The sequence below is a fragment of the Pichia kudriavzevii genome, chromosome 3 (assembly GCF_003054445.1).
Source record: "Pichia kudriavzevii chromosome 3, complete sequence".
NCBI lineage: Eukaryota > Fungi > Ascomycota > Pichiomycetes > Pichiales > Pichiaceae > Pichia > Pichia kudriavzevii.
Window position 1 is genome coordinate 1,987,979 of NC_042508.1, and position 19,071 is coordinate 2,007,049.

At 39.9% G+C, this 19,071-nt stretch overlaps 11 protein-coding genes across 11 annotated transcripts; 8 read left to right on the top strand and 3 right to left on the bottom strand.

The window, feature by feature from the left end:
• Window positions 1–831: 831 nt before the first annotated feature.
• Window positions 832–1,635, bottom strand: C5L36_0C09160 (uncharacterized protein; the record flags this gene model as incomplete). The annotated part of the gene is made up of 1 exon (XM_029466625.1): window positions 832–1,635. The coding sequence occupies one exon, from the start codon at window positions 1,633–1,635 to the stop codon at window positions 832–834; it is 804 nt and encodes a 267-aa protein (XP_029322485.1).
• A 2,327-nt stretch (window positions 1,636–3,962) lies between these two features.
• On the top strand, window positions 3,963–6,155 carry C5L36_0C09170 (uncharacterized protein; the record flags this gene model as incomplete). Its single annotated transcript, XM_029466626.1, has 1 exon — window positions 3,963–6,155. One exon carries the CDS (start codon window positions 3,963–3,965, stop codon window positions 6,153–6,155), a length of 2,193 nt encoding a protein of 730 aa, XP_029322486.1.
• Window positions 6,156–6,502: 347 nt separating this feature from the next.
• Window positions 6,503–7,690, top strand: C5L36_0C09180 (uncharacterized protein; the record flags this gene model as incomplete). Its single annotated transcript, XM_029466627.1, has 1 exon — window positions 6,503–7,690. One exon carries the CDS (start codon window positions 6,503–6,505, stop codon window positions 7,688–7,690), a length of 1,188 nt encoding a protein of 395 aa, XP_029322487.1.
• A 312-nt stretch (window positions 7,691–8,002) lies between these two features.
• Window positions 8,003–8,647, top strand: C5L36_0C09185 (uncharacterized protein; the record flags this gene model as incomplete). Its single annotated transcript, XM_029466628.1, has 2 exons — window positions 8,003–8,065; window positions 8,180–8,647. 2 exons carry the CDS (start codon window positions 8,003–8,005, stop codon window positions 8,645–8,647), a joined length of 531 nt encoding a protein of 176 aa, XP_029322488.1.
• A 309-nt stretch (window positions 8,648–8,956) lies between these two features.
• Window positions 8,957–10,579, top strand: C5L36_0C09190 (uncharacterized protein; the record flags this gene model as incomplete). The annotated part of the gene is made up of 1 exon (XM_029466629.1): window positions 8,957–10,579. One exon carries the CDS (start codon window positions 8,957–8,959, stop codon window positions 10,577–10,579), a length of 1,623 nt encoding a protein of 540 aa, XP_029322489.1.
• Window positions 10,580–10,812: 233 nt separating this feature from the next.
• C5L36_0C09200 (uncharacterized protein) lies at window positions 10,813–12,366 on the top strand (the record flags this gene model as incomplete). The annotated part of the gene is made up of 1 exon (XM_029466630.1): window positions 10,813–12,366. One exon carries the CDS (start codon window positions 10,813–10,815, stop codon window positions 12,364–12,366), a length of 1,554 nt encoding a protein of 517 aa, XP_029322490.1.
• Window positions 12,367–12,573: 207 nt separating this feature from the next.
• Window positions 12,574–13,488, top strand: C5L36_0C09210 (uncharacterized protein; the record flags this gene model as incomplete). Its single annotated transcript, XM_029466631.1, has 1 exon — window positions 12,574–13,488. The coding sequence occupies one exon, from the start codon at window positions 12,574–12,576 to the stop codon at window positions 13,486–13,488; it is 915 nt and encodes a 304-aa protein (XP_029322491.1).
• A 378-nt stretch (window positions 13,489–13,866) lies between these two features.
• C5L36_0C09220 (uncharacterized protein) lies at window positions 13,867–14,970 on the top strand (the record flags this gene model as incomplete). The annotated part of the gene is made up of 1 exon (XM_029466632.1): window positions 13,867–14,970. One exon carries the CDS (start codon window positions 13,867–13,869, stop codon window positions 14,968–14,970), a length of 1,104 nt encoding a protein of 367 aa, XP_029322492.1.
• Window positions 14,971–15,077: 107 nt separating this feature from the next.
• Window positions 15,078–16,154, bottom strand: C5L36_0C09230 (uncharacterized protein; the record flags this gene model as incomplete). The annotated part of the gene is made up of 1 exon (XM_029466633.1): window positions 15,078–16,154. The coding sequence occupies one exon, from the start codon at window positions 16,152–16,154 to the stop codon at window positions 15,078–15,080; it is 1,077 nt and encodes a 358-aa protein (XP_029322493.1).
• Window positions 16,155–16,578: 424 nt separating this feature from the next.
• Window positions 16,579–17,262, top strand: C5L36_0C09240 (uncharacterized protein; the record flags this gene model as incomplete). The annotated part of the gene is made up of 1 exon (XM_029466634.1): window positions 16,579–17,262. The coding sequence occupies one exon, from the start codon at window positions 16,579–16,581 to the stop codon at window positions 17,260–17,262; it is 684 nt and encodes a 227-aa protein (XP_029322494.1).
• Window positions 17,263–17,480: 218 nt separating this feature from the next.
• On the bottom strand, window positions 17,481–18,635 carry C5L36_0C09250 (uncharacterized protein; the record flags this gene model as incomplete). Its single annotated transcript, XM_029466635.1, has 1 exon — window positions 17,481–18,635. The coding sequence occupies one exon, from the start codon at window positions 18,633–18,635 to the stop codon at window positions 17,481–17,483; it is 1,155 nt and encodes a 384-aa protein (XP_029322495.1).
• Between the last annotated feature and the right edge of the window lie 436 nt (window positions 18,636–19,071).

Sequence of the window (19,071 nt, forward strand, 5' to 3'; positions counted from 1 at the left end):
CGAGAGATTGGAAGCCGACTCGTTATGATGAGACAAGGACTGAATGATTGAAGCATTTGATTCGTCTTCGTCGGTGATGGATACCGTTTGTGAGTACGTTCTTAGTCTTGCGGAGGACAGTAGTTCGGAATTGTCCTCCACCTTTTTGACAGGTTCAAAGATTTCCGACAACAGGTGGTTGTCATCCAAAGCTGCTGTTTCTGCAGAGGTGAGCTCAAAATGAACCGTGTGTGGTAAAAACCTGAAGAAGGAGTGTTAGTATCCATATTCCAAACATGTGTCAAAATCTGATACAACTAGTGTGGATCCTAGGTACAGTTGGGCCGCAACTCAGAGATGGAATGCAGTTTGGACATGAGGTGTGTGATACATACAAAGAGGCGACAAATAGAGTCATGTTTCTCTAATTTCCAGGTACAGTTACACCTAAAGCAAGGGGTTTAGGAGATGTAGTAGCTCAACAAGAAAAGGGCACAATGGGGCTACGTTATATAGGTTGAAACCATCAGTTAAATAATCGCATCATGGTACTTTCGAGAAGGAACAAGTATCACCTAATAATTATTCCGCTCCCTGAGGGGGGCTCGGCATTGTCGTAAAGTTGTCAATTGTGAAATCTTCTTCAATTGCAAACTTGTTTTTGTTGATTCTGCATAAACGAAAACTTAAATATATATATATATTCATTTATATATACATATATTCATTTATATTTACCCATATAGTTACGTTAATATCCATCCAATACCCAACTACAAGAGTTTACATTTTTTTTTTTCATTATTCTTATCCCCCCTTATTGAAGGGAAAGTCAATACCATTAATGACATTCTAAATTAAAACCATTAAACCAGCTAATGCTAGTAAACCAATCGACTTTGTGATTCCCAACTTATTTGCACCAGAATCAAAGGTAACTTCTTTGTCTTTGTCTTTTAAATTGTCATCCACTCCACTTGGATCATTTTCATCTTGTTCTTCCTCGATGGAATAAAATGTTGTTGAATTGTTAGATACATTTTGAATCTGGGCTTGTGGAATTAAATTAGGGAAAAATTCATCATGATCTTGTTGAATTGATTGATTGGGATTATTTAAATCTCTTTTTAACTTTTTACCCCTTTTCAATTTAATATCGCCACATGAGATTATATTATTTTCAAAATCAGTGATAACTATAGATTTCCCCTTAATATAAGCAAGATTTCTTTTATTTAATGATAGATATGGATCTTGATATTCAATTTCAAAACAAGTTGTATTAATAACACCATGTTTACCTGATAAATCACCAACAGAACAAAGAGAATCATCTCCTAAATCATCACATTCTACATAATTGGCATCAAAGGGGTTGAATACGTCACCTGCACGTTCACAATGTCCCTTTACTTTATAATCATGAATTCTATAATTGAATGGACCTAAACCTTCAGGTAACCCAGTTACGTCCAAATGGACATTAACAACACCATCTTCCGTCGAGGTGAATTCAATTAGACCTTTTACAAGTCCATTATCTAGATGTGCTCTAGCAACTGTTCTCTTATGTGAATCAAAGTTTGCAGGTGCCTCATCTCCAAGGGCAACAGATACCAATGCGGTGGAGACAACTAATTTTTGAAGAGCAACCATTCTAATAATATAAGAAAGCAACCGGTGACTAATAGAAGGGTCACTACAAGCAAAGAGGGAGAGTGATTAGTTGTTACTACAGCGAATACTAGTTGCAGATGGTAGTATTCTAGGGGTAGGGTAGCAAATCAAGCGTACTGGAAGAAGCAGATCAACAAGGGAGAGCAAAAAGGGAGAGCAAGAAATCACTGATGCAAATGTAAAAAAAAGGGGGGGGGGGATGGGGTATATTTATATATCGCCGTGTCGACTGCAACATATATGAATATGCAAATAAACAGATATATACACCTAAATATATCTATGCATGTCTACAGTATGTTATTACACCGACATACTTAAACTGAAAAGGATACAACAAAAAAAGAGTTAAAAAATTTGCCCCTTTTTGGGAATCCCTAAATAAATAGAGATAAGCCACACCCCCCCTCCCCCCATATCAAATGTTAAGACAAAGAAAGGGGGGCAATTTATAGTTATTAGTTAAAATAGAGTGGATTTATAAGATCCCCTATTTTACAGACTAACCCCATTTTAGTGTACCTCGTTTAAGAATTCCCCGACTAAAAATAGGAAGTAGGGGGAGCGTGCAGTCTTAAAATTTCGCATTAATAAACACCCTCAATTTCAGTTTAATTTCTCCCATTTCACACCGTCCGCCATCGACGCGTCGCTCTGCGTTGCCATGGAAGGATTCTTGATATGTTTTTTTTTGCCTCTTTGTACTTTCTGAACCAAACTGTAGTTTCATTAACTAAACCATCCCACTCGCTGCTATCTCCGCGGAGATTGCTTTTCAACCACTGCTGGTTATGTGTGGTGTCCCGTGTACTATGTTAGTCGTTGCTAACTATACTGTTATTGGCTTCTCAAGAGACAACATACAAGTGTAACATATGGGTACACTACAACGTATATTTATAACGTATATTAACTACGTATATTAACTACGTATATTAACTACGTATATTAACTACGTATATTAATACTTATAAACGTATATTAACTACGTATATTTACAACATACATTTATAACGTACACTTACAACATACATTTACTACAGGTTTTTCTTTGTTTTGTTTTACATCGAACTTTTTCGTTGCTTTTACTGAGATCTTCAAAGTACTGATCCACCATGAAAATACACCACTAGTACCCGCCCCCTCCCCCTCCTTAATACACACAAATCCCACCCTCATATAATATAGCTCGCTTCTGAAACTCCCAAACACCGTGGACGGTTCGGGAACCAAAAAAACTCACACTTCCCGTCCGTTTCCGGAATTGGAATACTTTCACTACCCCTCTTACTTTGTCTCTCAACAAGAAAACCGCCATTTGGCCTTTTTTTTTTTTTTTGACAGCTTTGGTTATCGTTTTTGCAGTTTCGGCTGATAAGCCCATAATTAAATGGGTCCCGACCCAATCCTAATACTGTAGTGACACCCTCCCCATTAATACCAACACTCCTTTCTAAATTATCCACTCGTGTCTGTAAACACGGCATTGTAATCTCTCACATCAACACTGACTCGTAGACCCTCTCCTTCCCCGTTCTTGAACTCCTTAAACACCACGTTGTACACGCTGTACACGCTGTAGAGGTCTTACAGGTCTTACATGTCTTACAGGTCTTACAGGTCTTACAGATCTTCTTATCATTTAATCTCTCTCCAAACGGTAAAATGCCAGACTGCCTCTCTTCCTCTCTCTTTCTCTCTCTTTCTCTATAGCCACACAAATGACACTCCCACAACACCCAGTGTTGTAAGTGGTTGGAAATTCAAACCTCTCGCCAAATCGGGTAATCTCCTTGGGAATTTTCACTCAGAATCGACGAGAACCATTTTTTTTTTATCGCTCGTCCATCTCTCGTGGTAAACCTTTATCTTTTTTCCTATCTCGTAGCTGTCGTCCACTGATTGCTTCTTCTCTGTAAACCTTGTCCATCTTCTACCTCGTCTTTCTAATACTTTGATCCGCACATTTACATCCTCGTATACTGGCTGTTCCCTACATCCTTATCATCATACTTGCTTCCCTTATCAGAGACTCTATATCTGTCTTCTTCATACTTGTCATATTTTCTAGCCTACCTTATCATTTTTTTTCCCTCTCTCTCAATAGTGTGAAAAATTCCCTTGTCATAAGGTAAAAAAAAAAAAAAGAAAAATCTAATTCTAAATACAGGAAAGAGGAAACAACAACAGAATCAGTTGAAATCCTGCTAATAGAAGGTCCAAATATCTTATACAGTATTACCACATTTGTCGAAGAGTTTTGAATTGTTCTTGTCAGAATACCAGTATATCTTCCTCACCACAAAATGACGTCCACCTCCATCAATACTAATCCACAAGAACCAATGCTGAATCAAACTTTGAATCCGTCAATGGACAACCACCATCATGCTACTCATGCTATCCAGGTCGAGCATGCTTCCTCTCTACCTTCGATTCATTCCATTCAGGCACTCTCTCACCACCCTCAACAACAAGATCAGAATTCACCAGTACTACCCAAAATTGCAACTTTGCAACAACAAAGTCAAGTTTCTCATTTACAGATGGATGAAAAGAAAAATGAAGCTGCTCCTTTAAATAGTAAATCTTTGAATGGTTCATTGAAAATAGAAACTAAGAGGGGAAATACCCCTGATGAACAGGTAAAGAAAGAGACCGAACGGATGGTTCCTAATGCCAAAACTATAACAACGACCCAGTCGAATGGCGCAACAACAACAAAGCAGAATATGACCACCCCAACATGTAAGAACTGTAAGACCCAAACAACCCCCCTATGGAGAAGGGACGAATCTGGTCAGGTGCTTTGCAATGCTTGTGGTCTCTTCCTTAAACTGCATGGCCGGCCAAGACCTATATCCTTAAAGAGCGATGTCATAAAGTCAAGAAATAGGGTAAAACATAACAACAAGTCTTCACCAAATACACCTGAACTTAAAGCTAAGGATTCAAACAATGGCATTGGTGCTAATGGACAAGCTGCGAATAATTCAAATGGTACAATGAATAGTAAAAATTCAACAAAATTCTTACCTAAACAATACAAACCTAACAACAAGTCCTCCAAGACGAAGAAGTGCAACAGTAAAGATACCAAATCCTCCAAAAATAAGAAGGAGGACGATAATATTACCAATCACAATAGCAATAACATCAGCAACAGCAACAATAACGCTAACATCAATAGTATGACACACTTGAGTTCAATCACTTCTCCAAATCTTTTGCCACTTTTACCAAGAAACCATCTTGGAGCTTCAACTCTGCCTCCAGGAACCCCCTACACTTACGGCACGCCTACAAATCCTTGGCTGAACAAATCACAAGCCACCAATATCCAGTCATTACATTATCCCTCCTCAACCCCAACTCACTTTGTATCCGACTTGAATAGAATTACATCACCATTGCTCTTGTCAACTGCAAACCCCCCAAAGTTGAATGTAACACCTTCTCAGTCACAGTCATCCGAGAGATCGTCCTCTGTTAATGGCGTCAATCAACAAGGCATGAATTTGAATAGAGATGCGGTCTTGAATGCTGCAGGTGCTTTGGAGATCTTGAGCCAGCATTCTACAAACTCAAACGATCTTATCCCAGGTATGAGATTGAACTCTCCTAGAGTCACACCGGTGTCAAAGGGTAATTCATTTTCGGAAAAGTTGCCACCAATAAGTTTGTTACAAAGTAAAGAATTCGATAATACAAAGTCGGAACCCACACATTTACATAATCTCTTATCTCCACAACTCAATAACGCCGTCCGAAATAACCCAGTTCCCTTACCTCCTTTGAAATCTTTAACAAGCCCTCCATTGACTGCTCAAGGTGTATTAGGTTCGTCATCATTGCCATATCCTCAGCAACACCATGTTGATCAACATGAGCTACAGAAGCAGAGACAGCAGCAAGAGCAAGAGCAACAAGAGCAAGGCCAGCAGGTGAGACATCAGGGCCAAGTACAACCACAACCACAACCACAATCACAACAGCAGCAACAGCAGCAACAGCAGCAACCAGGGCAGGAAGTACAGAAAGAAGTAGCTGGAGCTCCTAAACAAATGTCAGTTAGCCATCCAATCAAGAAAACCCTATCGTCATCGAACCCCCAACTTCCTTCACTTAGAAATGTTCCTGGTATTTCGAGTGTGATATTCAGCAGTGACGAACAACCAAGAAGCTTGAGCATGAACAATCTTCCAAATGAAAGTAACGGTGATGTCAGTGCTTTGAATATTAATAACGGTCCAATCAATTCGTCAATTTTACAAGAGGAAAATGAGTTGCTCAAGACTAGAATCAACGAGCTTGAATTGGTGAATGAGTTATACAAGACTAGAATTGCAGACTTGGAATCTCTAGATTCCATAAATCGTGAAACTATAAAAGAACTCGAGATGCAAATCCAGAAGTCGAATAAAAGGTTGGCCGAGGAAAATGATAATTTTGATCGTCTTCATTCAGATAAAAAGGTGAAGGTTGAAGATCAAAATTAGTAATTGGAAAAATTGTGTATTCTTTAAAATTGGCAGTATATTATGTTTTTATTATATTTTTGATCAATTTAACATGTATTTCTTAACTTTACTGTTCTACAACACATAAAAACACGATAGCGGAAGAAATCGTGAGATACTTTTATTGAACCAGCGGTTCAGCGTTAGGACTTGAATGTCTTAGAATCTCAAAATAGCTATAACCTCCTGTTGAAGAAAAATGTTGTTTCTCGCATCGGGCACACTTTGTTCACATATTGTTTTTTAGTTTATATCTAAAGGGCGAACGCAACATCAAAGCCTAGTTCTTGAGCTTATAGTTTGGACAGCTTATCAAGAGACATAACATGGACAGCACAGGCACCTTAGCTGAATTATATGGTTCTGTGAAACTATCAATTAAGAACCAAGGAACATTAGATTTTGAGGAATTCCAAAACATACATCGGAATTTCATTAAGCTATCCGAACTGATAGAATCATCTGATCTATATTCCGAGAATGACAAATTGTCGGAACTTGCAACTTCAACCTTAAAGTACCTCCTTATCCCTTACGAACATGCCAAGTTTTTAGATTCTCATGCGGTGTCGTCGCAACTAGGTCCTAGTGCACAACCCCAAAGAAGAAACAAATTACGATTACTAGTTTTAGAGATTGTTGAGGGCATAATTTGGAAGTTCTTGTCCCTTTTAGTTTTGAAGTTGGATATATTTGAAAACTGCGAAGCTGAGACAGCCAAGCTCTTTGTGAAATGGGTTAGAAATTACGCCAACCTTAGGGAGCGTGAGATTGCCGAGAATGGGGTGAAGGGGTATGTGAAGTTGGATGAATTCGAGAGAGTGCAGTACAGTGATGGACCAATGGCCAGACGTGAGATGAAGATTTCCAAGTGGAAACAGGAGAAGGAGTTAAGTGAGAAGGTGAAGATCATCGAGGACGAGGACACGTTCAAGAGGCTCGATGCGCAAGTTGTTCGTAAAGTGAGGATGGACCAGCTCCAGCTAGCAGTTATCGATTCGATAAGCTTGCTAGAGAACTACTCGATGGAGAGGGAGATGTTATCCAGCATGGTTGGCAGGATCGAGGAGCTCGATGACATAGAAATCGAAGGTTCCCAATTGAAGAGGGTTAATGAGAATAGCGATTCTAGAATGGACGCCCAGAAGGACAATCGGTTTGACAAGGGGTACACAGATAAGCTCGAGCGATTGGACGTCACCAAGGATGATCTCATAAGCAAGGAGGGTAAGATTTTGAGGCCTTTTACTATTGTTGGTTCTGACGAACAGCGTAAGAATCTACAGAGCAAGGTCATGGGCACAGGCCAGGTGCTTCCATCTATGACAGTGGAGGAGCTCGTTGACTACGAACTGGCAAATGGTGGTATGGTGAAGCCGCAAGACAAGGTTCCTGAAATAGACGAGGATGACGAAGCCTATCAAGACAAGGAGACCTATCGGTTGCGTGATTGGGACAACTTTACTGATTCCCACAAAAAGGGAAGTGGTAACAAGATGGGTAATCTAGGTTAGAGAGACTCTTTATAGTGATACGTATCTAATGGTAGAGTTTGAATTAGACAGCCCACAAACAGGAAGCTGACCAAACATCCTAACGTTAGTCTTTGTAGTGTAATCTTTACGGTGTTGTTGTAACGTGTAGCGCGTTTTTTTTTTTTTTTTTCTTCGTTCTCCTCTGAGGCGGGTTGTGGGAATCACTACAAATTTAACTTGTGGTGATGCAGGAGCACACTTTGGCTACGATATTGATCTAGTTGTTGAGTGGTTTATATTTCATTGCAACAACAGAGGAAACACGGCATTAGTTGCTACACCGAGCCCGATATGTCTTTTGTTCCAGCGCAGTTCAATTCGTTCACCAACAGCATTGATTTCGATATGCTTAACGTATGTAGTTCTGACAGGCACAGTGTGACAAACGACTGGATATCATTGCGGTTTCCAGTTGTTGTCCATTATTAGACACATCATACTAACGCAACTCATACCGTCATTCTACAGACAGAATCGTCCACGTCTCTATTGTCCAAATTCAAGTCTATGAAGAAGCCAAATGACTTTTTCGATTTTTCCAGAATGACAAAACCAAACGGTCTTATCGATGCACAACAGAGAATCACCTTCAACCTCTCCTACTTCCAGTACAATTACATAGCCCTAGCATGTGTCTTGTTCATGTACTCCGTTGTCACAAATCTTGGCTTTTTCTCCTTTGTCGTTGCAGAAGGGGCCTTAATATATCTCATTGAGAAAAAGTTTGGCCATGCAGAAGAAATCGACCTCAAGGTGTTTCAGATTCACAGAAACATATGGCTTACCATCATTCTCGTCATCAACATTCCCCTGTTTTTCTTCTACTGTCCATTGTCTACTGTGGTCTGGGTTGCGATTCTCTCCGCCGTTATAGTTGGAGTTCATGCCTCAATGATGGACAAGCCCGTGGAGGCGGCATACAGTAACGCTGTTTGAAATAAGTAAAACAAAATAAAACATGTATCTATACACTTGACAATTGGATCATAGAGACAGTATACTAAAGCATTCCTGTATAATTTGAACTAGGTAATAATAACGAGTTTTTTTTTTTATTTTATTTTATTTTATTTTCTTCTTCTGGTAAATCTGGTAAAAATAAAGAATAGAGAGATTCTCATTTAACAAATTTCTTTTTGGGTATCAGATAAGAGGCTCCATCTACATGTGAAGGCCAATACGGGAGTGATCCGTCTATTGTTATTCTTTAGAAACCATATACTCACCTATAACAAACCGTCTACTATGCACCATAAACTATTTGTGTCTTTACTGGTAGCTGCCTGTATGACTCTACTTTGGAGCACGTTACGACATAGCAACAAATCAATGGTGAGATCACAAAGAGCCAGAGGAAATGTTGGTCTGGAGATGGACTTCAATCTCAGACATATCTATAGCAATGTACCTGCAGTGGCACATGTACGATTGGACATTGATGATCCTCTGCACAGTGGCATATGCCTTGAAGAGGGGGTGGGGGAGTTTTCCGAGGTGTTGAACAGGTACGGCATGGGTACCACATTTACAATCAAGAGCCAGCTTTCACAGATCCAACGACTCAAAGACAGGTCTCCAGACATGACGGAATCTTTAGTATTCCATACTCTGTTGAACCCGCAAGTTGACACGCATTCCTCCTTGGAGTGGGTGGTTGACGATATTCTTGTTCCGAATATCACTGACCCGGAGACGATATTGACGTTGGCCAAATTGGCATCAAATGCATATGCAAGACTGCCAATGGATCCTTCTTGGAGGGACGTTGAGCATCCGGACACTCAGTCTGGAATTGGATACAATCTCAGCGATAGTTTTGGATGGGAGGAGAAAGGCGTCAGAGGCCATGTGTTTGTAGAGAATGTGGAAAGCGATAAAAACAGGGCACCGTTGGTCCTCATTGCCATCAAGGGGACTTCGGCCGCAGTGATTGGCGGTGGGAATGGTGGTGATGATGGTGAAGGCGGGTCTACTGGTGATGATCATAAAACAGTTGAAATGGACAAATTCAACGACAATCTACTCTTCTCTTGCTGTTGTGCCAGAGTGTCATCTCTATGGTCAACGGTATGTGATTGTTATGAGAAAACATACACTTGCAACCAAAACTGTTTGGAAAACTCACTACGACATCCAGATAGATACTACAAGGCGGCATTGGAGATATACAGGAATGTTGTGGAACTATATCCAGAGAGTGAAATCTGGGTGACTGGACATTCGTTAGGGGGTGTTTTGAGTTCTTTGCTGGGAAGGACTTATGGACTCCCAGCTGTCACGTTCGAGGCACCCGGCGACATGTTGGCTACTAAAAGGTTACATTTACCTTCGCCTCCAGGCCTACCGTTTGAAATGGAACATATTTGGCATTTCGGAAACAACGCCGACCCCATTTTTATGGGTGTCTGCAATGGAGCTTCCTCCAGTTGTGGAATAGCCGGCTATGCTATGGAATCGAGGTGTCACTCCGGTTTGAAGTGTACCTATGATACAGTCACTGAGAAGGGATGGCATGTGAACATATTAAACCATAGGCTAGCTAATGTGATTGATAATCTCTTGTCAGTCACAAACACTACTGCTGAATGTATCAGACCTCCGCCTTGCATCGACTGTTATGATTGGACCTTTGTGGATCATTCGGAAAATAAAAGAAGGGTGCCCAAGATTTCCACCTCTTCGTCTTCCATACCTTCATCTTCATCTTCAGAATCCTCCACTACCACTGCCACGAGAAAGAGAAAATGCCTCAAATACACCTGGTATGGATCTTGCTATAAATGGGATGACGAAGATGACGATGAGCAACTGTTGAAGCATTACCATGACGTCCTGCACATCGCATCAACCACTTCAACTATCATTTGATGTGTGTATTAAGGTGTCTAAGGAACCATTTCCTCTCATTGTGACGCGACTGTCTCTTGTATTTGATTTTGGTGAATTACTTTTTTCTCTCTTTTTTTTTTTTTTTTTTACGTCTACCTCTTAGAACACCAAACGCGTCAATCTCGATAAACTCTTGATGTTGTGGGGGTGGGTAACAATACCTTCCATATCGTTGGAGTAGCTTAGACAAGAAGCCACACAGGTCAGGAGTGATGTTCAAGAAAGTGAAAAGGAGAACACAGGGGCGTCGTAACTTTGATGATTCGGTGACTATGATACAGGGTCCAGTTGAAGAAACTATTCTTCGAGAATATCCTGATCGTATCTCATTCTACAAGTTACCCCCTCTAACTGAGATAACCCTAGACGAATTCGAGACGTATGCGATAGATCGGTTGAAGATTTTGATAGAGATCAACAATTTGCAGAGTCAGGGCACAAAGTACAGCGACCTGGTCAAACTTATGACCGAGAGACTGAAGGTTTTGGTTCCGATGCATCCTTTGAACACCATCGAACCAGAACTATTGTTGGAGGAGAGACGTAAAGACCACTATTCGCACTTTATCTTACGGTTGGCCTTCTGTAGAAGCGAAGAGCTTAGGAGGAAGTTTGTCAGCTCCGAGACTTTCTTGTTCAAATTGAGATATTCACAACTTACAAAACTAGAGAGACAGCAGTTTATCAACAAATTAGAGTTTGTTTGGGCGGAGGTTTCAGAAAATGAGAAAAACACTTTGAGGAAAGAGCTCATTGCAACACATTATAATGATGTAGCACAAGGTCTGAAACAAGGAACTCTTAGCGGTTCATCGGAGTATAACCAGCGGAAACTGCTTGATGAAAGAGAAGTTTGGAGATGTTTGCAAAACGAAAAAATAAGTAAGCTTCCATGGGATGATGTTCCGGATCTAGTATCACAACGTAAAGTTGTTTTACATAAAGGTTATGCATATGTGCCCGAATTTCTACAAATGAATTTGTTGGCCAACGAGTTTTCCAAATTTCTGGAATCACAATTATTAGAGACTCTCAAACTACTCCCTGGTCTAGATGAAGACGAGAGATTGATACCTATTCTTGATAATCTGTCTAAAGGTTATGTTAGTAGTGAGTTCCAAGCGTTTGATGAATCTGTCGAAAACGACTCCGAGATAAATGCAATGAATGTCAAACAATTTGAAAAGTACTTCCCAGCGTGTGGTCATCGTTTGATGGAAGGCTTGGAGGAGCACCACCATTTAAGATTCACAGCAAGGCAGCAATTAACCATGTTTCTTAAAGGTATAGGATTAGGGCCTAGCGAAGCTTTAAAGTTCTGGCAAATGATGTTTACCAATGGGCCTGGCACCATGACTGTGGATAAGTTTAACAAGGAATACAAGTATAATTTCAGACACAGCTATGGTTTAGAAGGTGCACGAATCAACTACAAACCGTGGGGATGTTCTATGATCATGTCCAAACCCAAACCTACCAAGCAAGAGTACCATGGATGTCCATACCGTGATTTGAATACTGACAAATTGACCTCCTTGTTGAGGAAAATGGGAATGAGTGATGATGCAAACATGCAGAAAGTTGTTGAGCTGAGTGATGCAAGAGAATATCAGGGTGCTTGCACCAAGGTTTTTGAAGTTTTGAATGCTAAAAACATTCAAGCAAACATGACTAAAGGCTTGAATGTCATGGAAACACCAATAACGCATCCAAATGATTACTTTAACAGGGGACTACTCTATGAAACTCGTCTGAAAGACCATTGAGTTTTTGCTTGCCTGTATGTTTTGTAGTTGTATCGATTGTAAACAAAAAAAAAAATCGGTTGTGTTTGAACCCCATGTAACGCGTCTGCGGTTTTTTTTATCTAGGATATACAATGTTTCATTAATTTTTTATGATCCGCCTATTTCTTTTTGTCAGAATGCCAAGATATCGTCTGGAAGGAATAGGTTGTCCACACCGAAAAGAGAATGTCCCATTCAACATCAGGGTTTAGAAATCCCTTCAAGATATTCAGTCGGAAAAGTATAACGTCTACGGTTGATAGTGGTCATCGAGGCATAAATAACGGAGACGCACCCACGCCTACGCTAACTTCCGCTACTTGGAGAGGTGATGAAAAGAGAGCACAACTTTTGGAAGAGCAATTGAGGGAGGTGAGTCTGACGGCTTCAAAGGCATATGACGAAATTGAAGATTATAAGCAAAGAAATATGCTGCTTGAAGAACAGGTTTCGAAGCAGCAACTTATGATTGAAACTTTGACTGGCCAGCTGGAAAAGCTGAACACTGAGAATATGAGTCACCAGAGGGAAAAGGACATGGAAGACAAAGAAATGCAGCAACTAAGAGCTTCTAGGTCCAATGATAAAGGTAAGATACTAAATCTTGAACACGAGAAGCATAAATTGCAGGTTGAAAACGAAAATTTGAGGAAACAAATGGCTCAACTTGAAGAAACGAATAGGGCATATTCCCTGAAAATATTCGAAAGTGAAGGAGGCCATGGAAGTGGGATACAAAAAATAGCCTCAAGAATTAATTCAAGCAATACAGTAACTCCGCCAAGCTCTTCTTCGAACGATAATACCCTCAGTCCAAATGAGGAAAGTCCATATGAAACTCCTAAAAACTATAGACAACTTGTTCGCCAATTGGAGCACAAGATACACGAATTAGAAAGCATTATAGAGTCGAAGAACGAAGCATACGAAAACACCATTTGTACATTGAAGCATACCATGATGATAATAAACAACAACAAGAGTTTCCTCACTTCCAAAAAACACCGAAGTTTTGACACTGCAGATGTTGAATATGAAAATGTTGTAGATAAAGGTGATGGAAGTACCTTTATTTTTGAAAATATTTCATTTCTACCTTGAAAAACTGGTATTTCGATGTGGCACTAATTAACAACTACATTCTATATGATTTTAATAGGAAGCTTAGAACCTGAAGTTCAAAAGCATCAACCTTTGGAGTCTCATATCCGTTTCTTTTGCCAGAAGCGGTACTCGTTAGATCTGTATTATTTTTCTATTAATATACCCTTTGTAGCGACGCAAAACATAGGTACTTTGTACCAGAGGAAAAAAAGGTGTATGCATCTTATAAAATATTTAAAATAGCCATGGTGCAGAGTTTCGACTGGCATCAGGTTGAAATTTGAGTATAAGCGAACACACCAAGGTTATACTACCGTTTAGGAGGCCCATGATAATGTTCCCATTCCATGCTAAAGAGCAGGCACTTCACAGTAGATGTTCCTCCATAACATAATAGTGTTCCTTCTGAGCTTAGCATTGCTCCCGAGATCTGATGCGGCCTATTCGTTTGACGAATTGAGGAGAGAGATTACCAAAAGTGATCCTCTTTTCCACGTTCCAGAAGGTGAACTTGAGAATGTTTTGTCATCCCTGAGGGAATACAATATGATCATGTTGGTTACTACCAACGAAGAGAGATATAACTGTCTTATGTGTGAGCAGTTTGATCCGATTTTCGTTAAAATCATTCAGAATGTGTATAAGAAACATCCAGAATTACTAAAAAATACAATCTTTACAAGGGTTGAAGCAGCACAACACCTGCCAACATTAAAGTCACTAGGTATTAAGTCTGTTCCACAGGTTTGGGGATTCCCCGATAGCAGGGCAGTTCTAGGCGCTGAAAAGTATAAGGATGTAAAGCACTTACTGGAACAAAGAAAAGCTGCGATTTTGAAAGGTGAAAGTTTCCCAAGCCCAGATTGGTATGATTTGGACAATGCAGGAATGGAACACTATGTTTTTGAGTTAACTAAAGGTGCACAGTGGAACGACGTTATAGAAAAGCTGGCAGGCTTTATTGGGAATACCCTCAATACGGACGTTACGGATATCCTGAAGGCTGGGTCCGATGAGGAAAGTATGTGGTTTACTGTAGGCAAATGGATGGTCTATGCCATAGTTACACTCAAATTCTTACAGAGAGTTTCCACCAAATCCGAAATACCGATATATGCCGATAAAAACATCTATGCATATTTCTGTATTGTCTTGATTTTTGTGAATTTGTCGGGATATAATTTCACCATGCAGAGAAAAGTCCCGTTTATATCAAGACGAGGAGAAAACATATTATGGGTTGCCCCAGAAGGAAATTCGCAATTTGGCAGTGAGATAGTTATAAGCATTGCACTACAAATCACGTTCTCTGCTGTTTTGCTTTCTCTCATTGTATTAGCCAAGCATTCACACGGAATTGCAAGAGACCTAATTGTAACCATTGCAAGCTTATCACTGTTAATGCTGTTATTGTTTGCTGCTGGTATCTACCACTTGAAAAATGGGTCATATCCATTCAACTATGGAAATTTGTTTTAAAAGGAGATAAAGAAAGTAAGGAAGAGGATATGTAAATGTATATGTAATTTTGCGCATCTTTATAGATAGCTAGATAGGTTCCTCTGCATGGCGAAAAAGGTTACGCATTAACTGTTTTCAGAGTCTAATTTTTCGTGTTTATTTATCCAGTAAAATGAAAAGCAGACCAAGAAAGCACCAAAGAAGTATATTGGAGAATTGAATTTAAATTTGAAAATGATATCGCACATTAGAGCCAAGGGTATGGTCAAACACAATCCCACAGTGACTGTCAATGGAGAAGTTAGAAGCATTGCTCTTGCCCAAAGGAAATCGGCTAAAAATGAAATAGCGCAGTTAAAGAGTAAGACATACCACACGTTTCTAGAAGGCGGTAGTTGAAACCTCTCTATACCTGTATAGTGAACAAACAACAGCGAAGGCCAGAGTAGTACTGTATTGAACACACCAACGAAGCCAAAAAATAGTTTCATGTCCATTCGTGAATCGTCTTTCACTTTTAATTTGAGCAATATAGAATAAATACCATAACATAGAGCACCTAACAAAGCCAGCACATCACCAATTAATATTGTTTGGAATGGGGTGACATCGGCAGTTTGGGGTTTATCATTCAAGGTAACGCATATGACACCTACCAGCAACCCCACAAGGGATATTATTTTGGTCTTGTTGAATGTTTCCTGGTTAACCAAGTAACCTACTAACATGGTAAAGAACGAAGAAGTTGAGGAAAGGATTGTCTGGGAAGACACTGAAGTGTAAACCAACGACGCATTGTTTAGCAAGTTTGACATTAGCCAAAGAATACAAAAGCAAAAGGACAATTTCAAAGTTTCCGAGATGGTCAAAGGATGCAGCTTGTCATCCGATTCTTCAATAATTTCAGGCAGTGGTTCAATTCCATAATTGTTGATGCCTATAGAGGTTTCGGGAACCAGATTATCGTGATTCCCCTCCATGGGAGAAGGTTTCCAGTACCTGAAATAGCACGGCACCAAATAGAGAGAGAAAGACGCAGTATTAAACCAGGTAATGATAAACGGTTTCGAATATACTTTCTCTTCAAACAGATTATTAAGTAGAAAAGAGGACAAAACCCAGAGCACCACCACGCAACAGAGAAAGAAGAGCCCCAATGACCATTCCCTCGTTCGTTTTGTTTGGGATACAAGTCCTGGCATTGTTGGGCTAGAAGGGAATGATAAGAAAACGGGTGGCTAAATAAATGTTCCTTACCTTCTTTCAACTCTTCAAACTGACTTCTCTCAGATACTTCTTATCACAGCAAAAAATCAAAATACACATAAAACGGAAGAGGGTACGATGGGATTTTTTTTTTTTTTTTTTTACTGAAACTGGCTACACCGACGCGTCGCCCACTTGGTCTTTGTTTTTTCCATGAATTTTTTCGTGCCTCGACGGCGAGAAGAAATGAATCCAACAAGTGACAAGGACATCGTTGAGAGACGTTGAAGGGGAGAAATGTATCAGTGACAATATAGTCTTACCCTATTCCCCATTTAGATTTTGTTGTATTTTTCATTGCTTCATATTTCTAGAGTGCAACACCTGTATATATATTGTACTATTTGAATACAGTCAAACATGTGGTTTTTTGGAGGATCGACCAAGACAGACGGAGAGACGGTTGCCGTTGCGAGTGAATCGTCTGAAAACATGCCAGGAAGTAATATCACAAGAGACACAACACCGGCAGCAGTATTACCGCAATTTGAGCTGCCTGCATTTGATGCGTCCAAGCTACATCCATTAGCAGGCTTAGATAAGGAGCTTGAATATTTAGATTTGGATGATGAAAAATTGAATACTATTGAAGGAACAGGTAATGGTATTTTGCCATCTAGAGGTTGGAACGATGATTTATGTTATGGTACAGGTGTGCTCTATCTTGGAGGCTTGGGGTTAGGTGGGTTGATTGGTTTGAATGAAGGTTTCAAGAACCTACCACCAGGTACAAAGGATTTAACAACTGGAAAAATCAAGCCAGCGCCATTTAAACTGAAACTAAACACAGTTTTAAATCAAGTCACCAAACACGGACCCCATGTCGGTAATTCTGCGGGTACTTTAGGCTTGCTATACAATGTCTTTGATTCCATTTTGGATAGATACAGGGGAAAACACGATGATTATAATTCCTTGGCTTCCGGAGCATTGGCCGGCGCCTTCTTTAAGAGTACATCTGGTCTAAAGGCAATGACATACAGTTCTGGTTTGATGACTTTAGCAGCAGCTTGTTGGTGTGGTTTTAAGAGAGCAATTAATTAATTACACGGCTTTCCCTCAACCTCTCTCTATCTCCTTTACTTCCACTAAAATAAGAAAATATTTACTTGTTTATAATACAAATCGACTATTCGTTTGTTGTCATCACTCTTGGCTTCGCCCTTCCATCGTTTTCTTAAATCCAGGAATGTTAACATACATTGCTATATACACACACTGGCTTATGGAGCAGCCATTGGATTTCTTCTTAATGGTCTGTACTATTCCCCGCCACTTCCGGCTTCCCATTTGACATCTATCAAACAGTAATGGGAATTTATAAGGTTCAACTCTTCAAGCTCATCCAACATTTCGAGTTGGTTAAGTCTCGATTTCTCACTGAAATCGATTTCATCATACACCGTCTTCATGTCTCGACATTTTACATCACCATTAGGAATGAGCTTCTTGAGCCGCTCAGTTTGAGAGTCAACCGTACCGTATTCTAATAGAGTAGGCATTTCAATTCCACGGCAGATCAAATTCTGAATCATCACTTGGCCATAGTTGGTGTTTGAGTTCTGATTACCACCAAGGGGCTCGTAGATTAAAAACTCGCCATTATTTAGGTTTTTATACCAAAAGGAGAGCAGATTATTGGAGTCCTCTTTTGATAAGTAACATATACAACACTCACTTATGATCAAAGTTGAAACATTCGTATCTATTCCATCCAGAATGGGGATATCTTTGATTGCAATGTTGGGCTTAAGTGTACGTAGATCCAACGGCAGTAAATGGTACCTTTCTGTGTTCAAGGTTGGATCAAATGCCAAAACTTGGCTAGAGGTGGTAGGATATTCTGCTAGCGGGGTGGCGCCCACTTTAGAGGAGAGTGTTGGAGAAGATAGAATGGCCAATTTTTTCAACCTTGTTGTTGATTCGACATCAATTTCAAAATAGTGTAAGTTCGGGAACCTCTCCACCAGGGGGAAGCATCGAGTATCATTTCCAGCTCCTAATGAGACGATTTGTAGGGGGGTGTTCTTGTCGTGGGACTCAATGAACTTGAGAATGTTATCTGTGATTGTCCTAGTACGCAAATATGTACCTCTGTTTATAACGGGCGACTTTAATGGCTTGAACTTATCTAGTCTGTTTTTAATCTCCGTTTGCTGTACATCAATAAGGGATTGGACATTGGTGTTTGACACGGGGAAGATGCTGAAAAACTGCGACTTGAGTTTCCGTGCAATTGCAAAGCCTTTGTATTGTGACTCTATTGAGAGGATCTGGTAGTGAATAATCAAGGGTATCAAGTGCAATAACAGTCCATCTTCGGGATTGTATCCCTTCAAATAGCAAGAAAGCCTTGAAGAGAGAGCGTCATAATCTGTCTGGCGGATCAGTTCGTCGGCATCGGCACCTACGGGCATGTTGTAGTGATGGATATGAAATGGACTAAAAAAGATTAGGAAAAACTTACACTAACTTTAAAAAATGGGTAGTCTGTTATCGGTACCAATATGAGTATCACTATCAGGTGTATAAATATATATATACTACAGTACGATATCACCACTTCCAACTCTATATTTTTTTTACCATGTTTGTATAATTTGTCTCTATATAGTCAAAGTTATGCAATAGTGTGGCGCATGCGCATGCGTATACGCATGTACTTATTGACAAAGTAATGGAAACAGAAACAGTAATAGACAAATCCATGCCGACACTTCTGGTGGCGCATGCGCGGATATAAGAAATCAGCTACAAGGTGATAGAAAAGGGTAAAAATGGGAAAAAGCCGTTTTTTTTTTTTTTCTTTTTTTTTTTTCCCCGTTTGCCCTTGACAAGTTTCCCAATTATCGG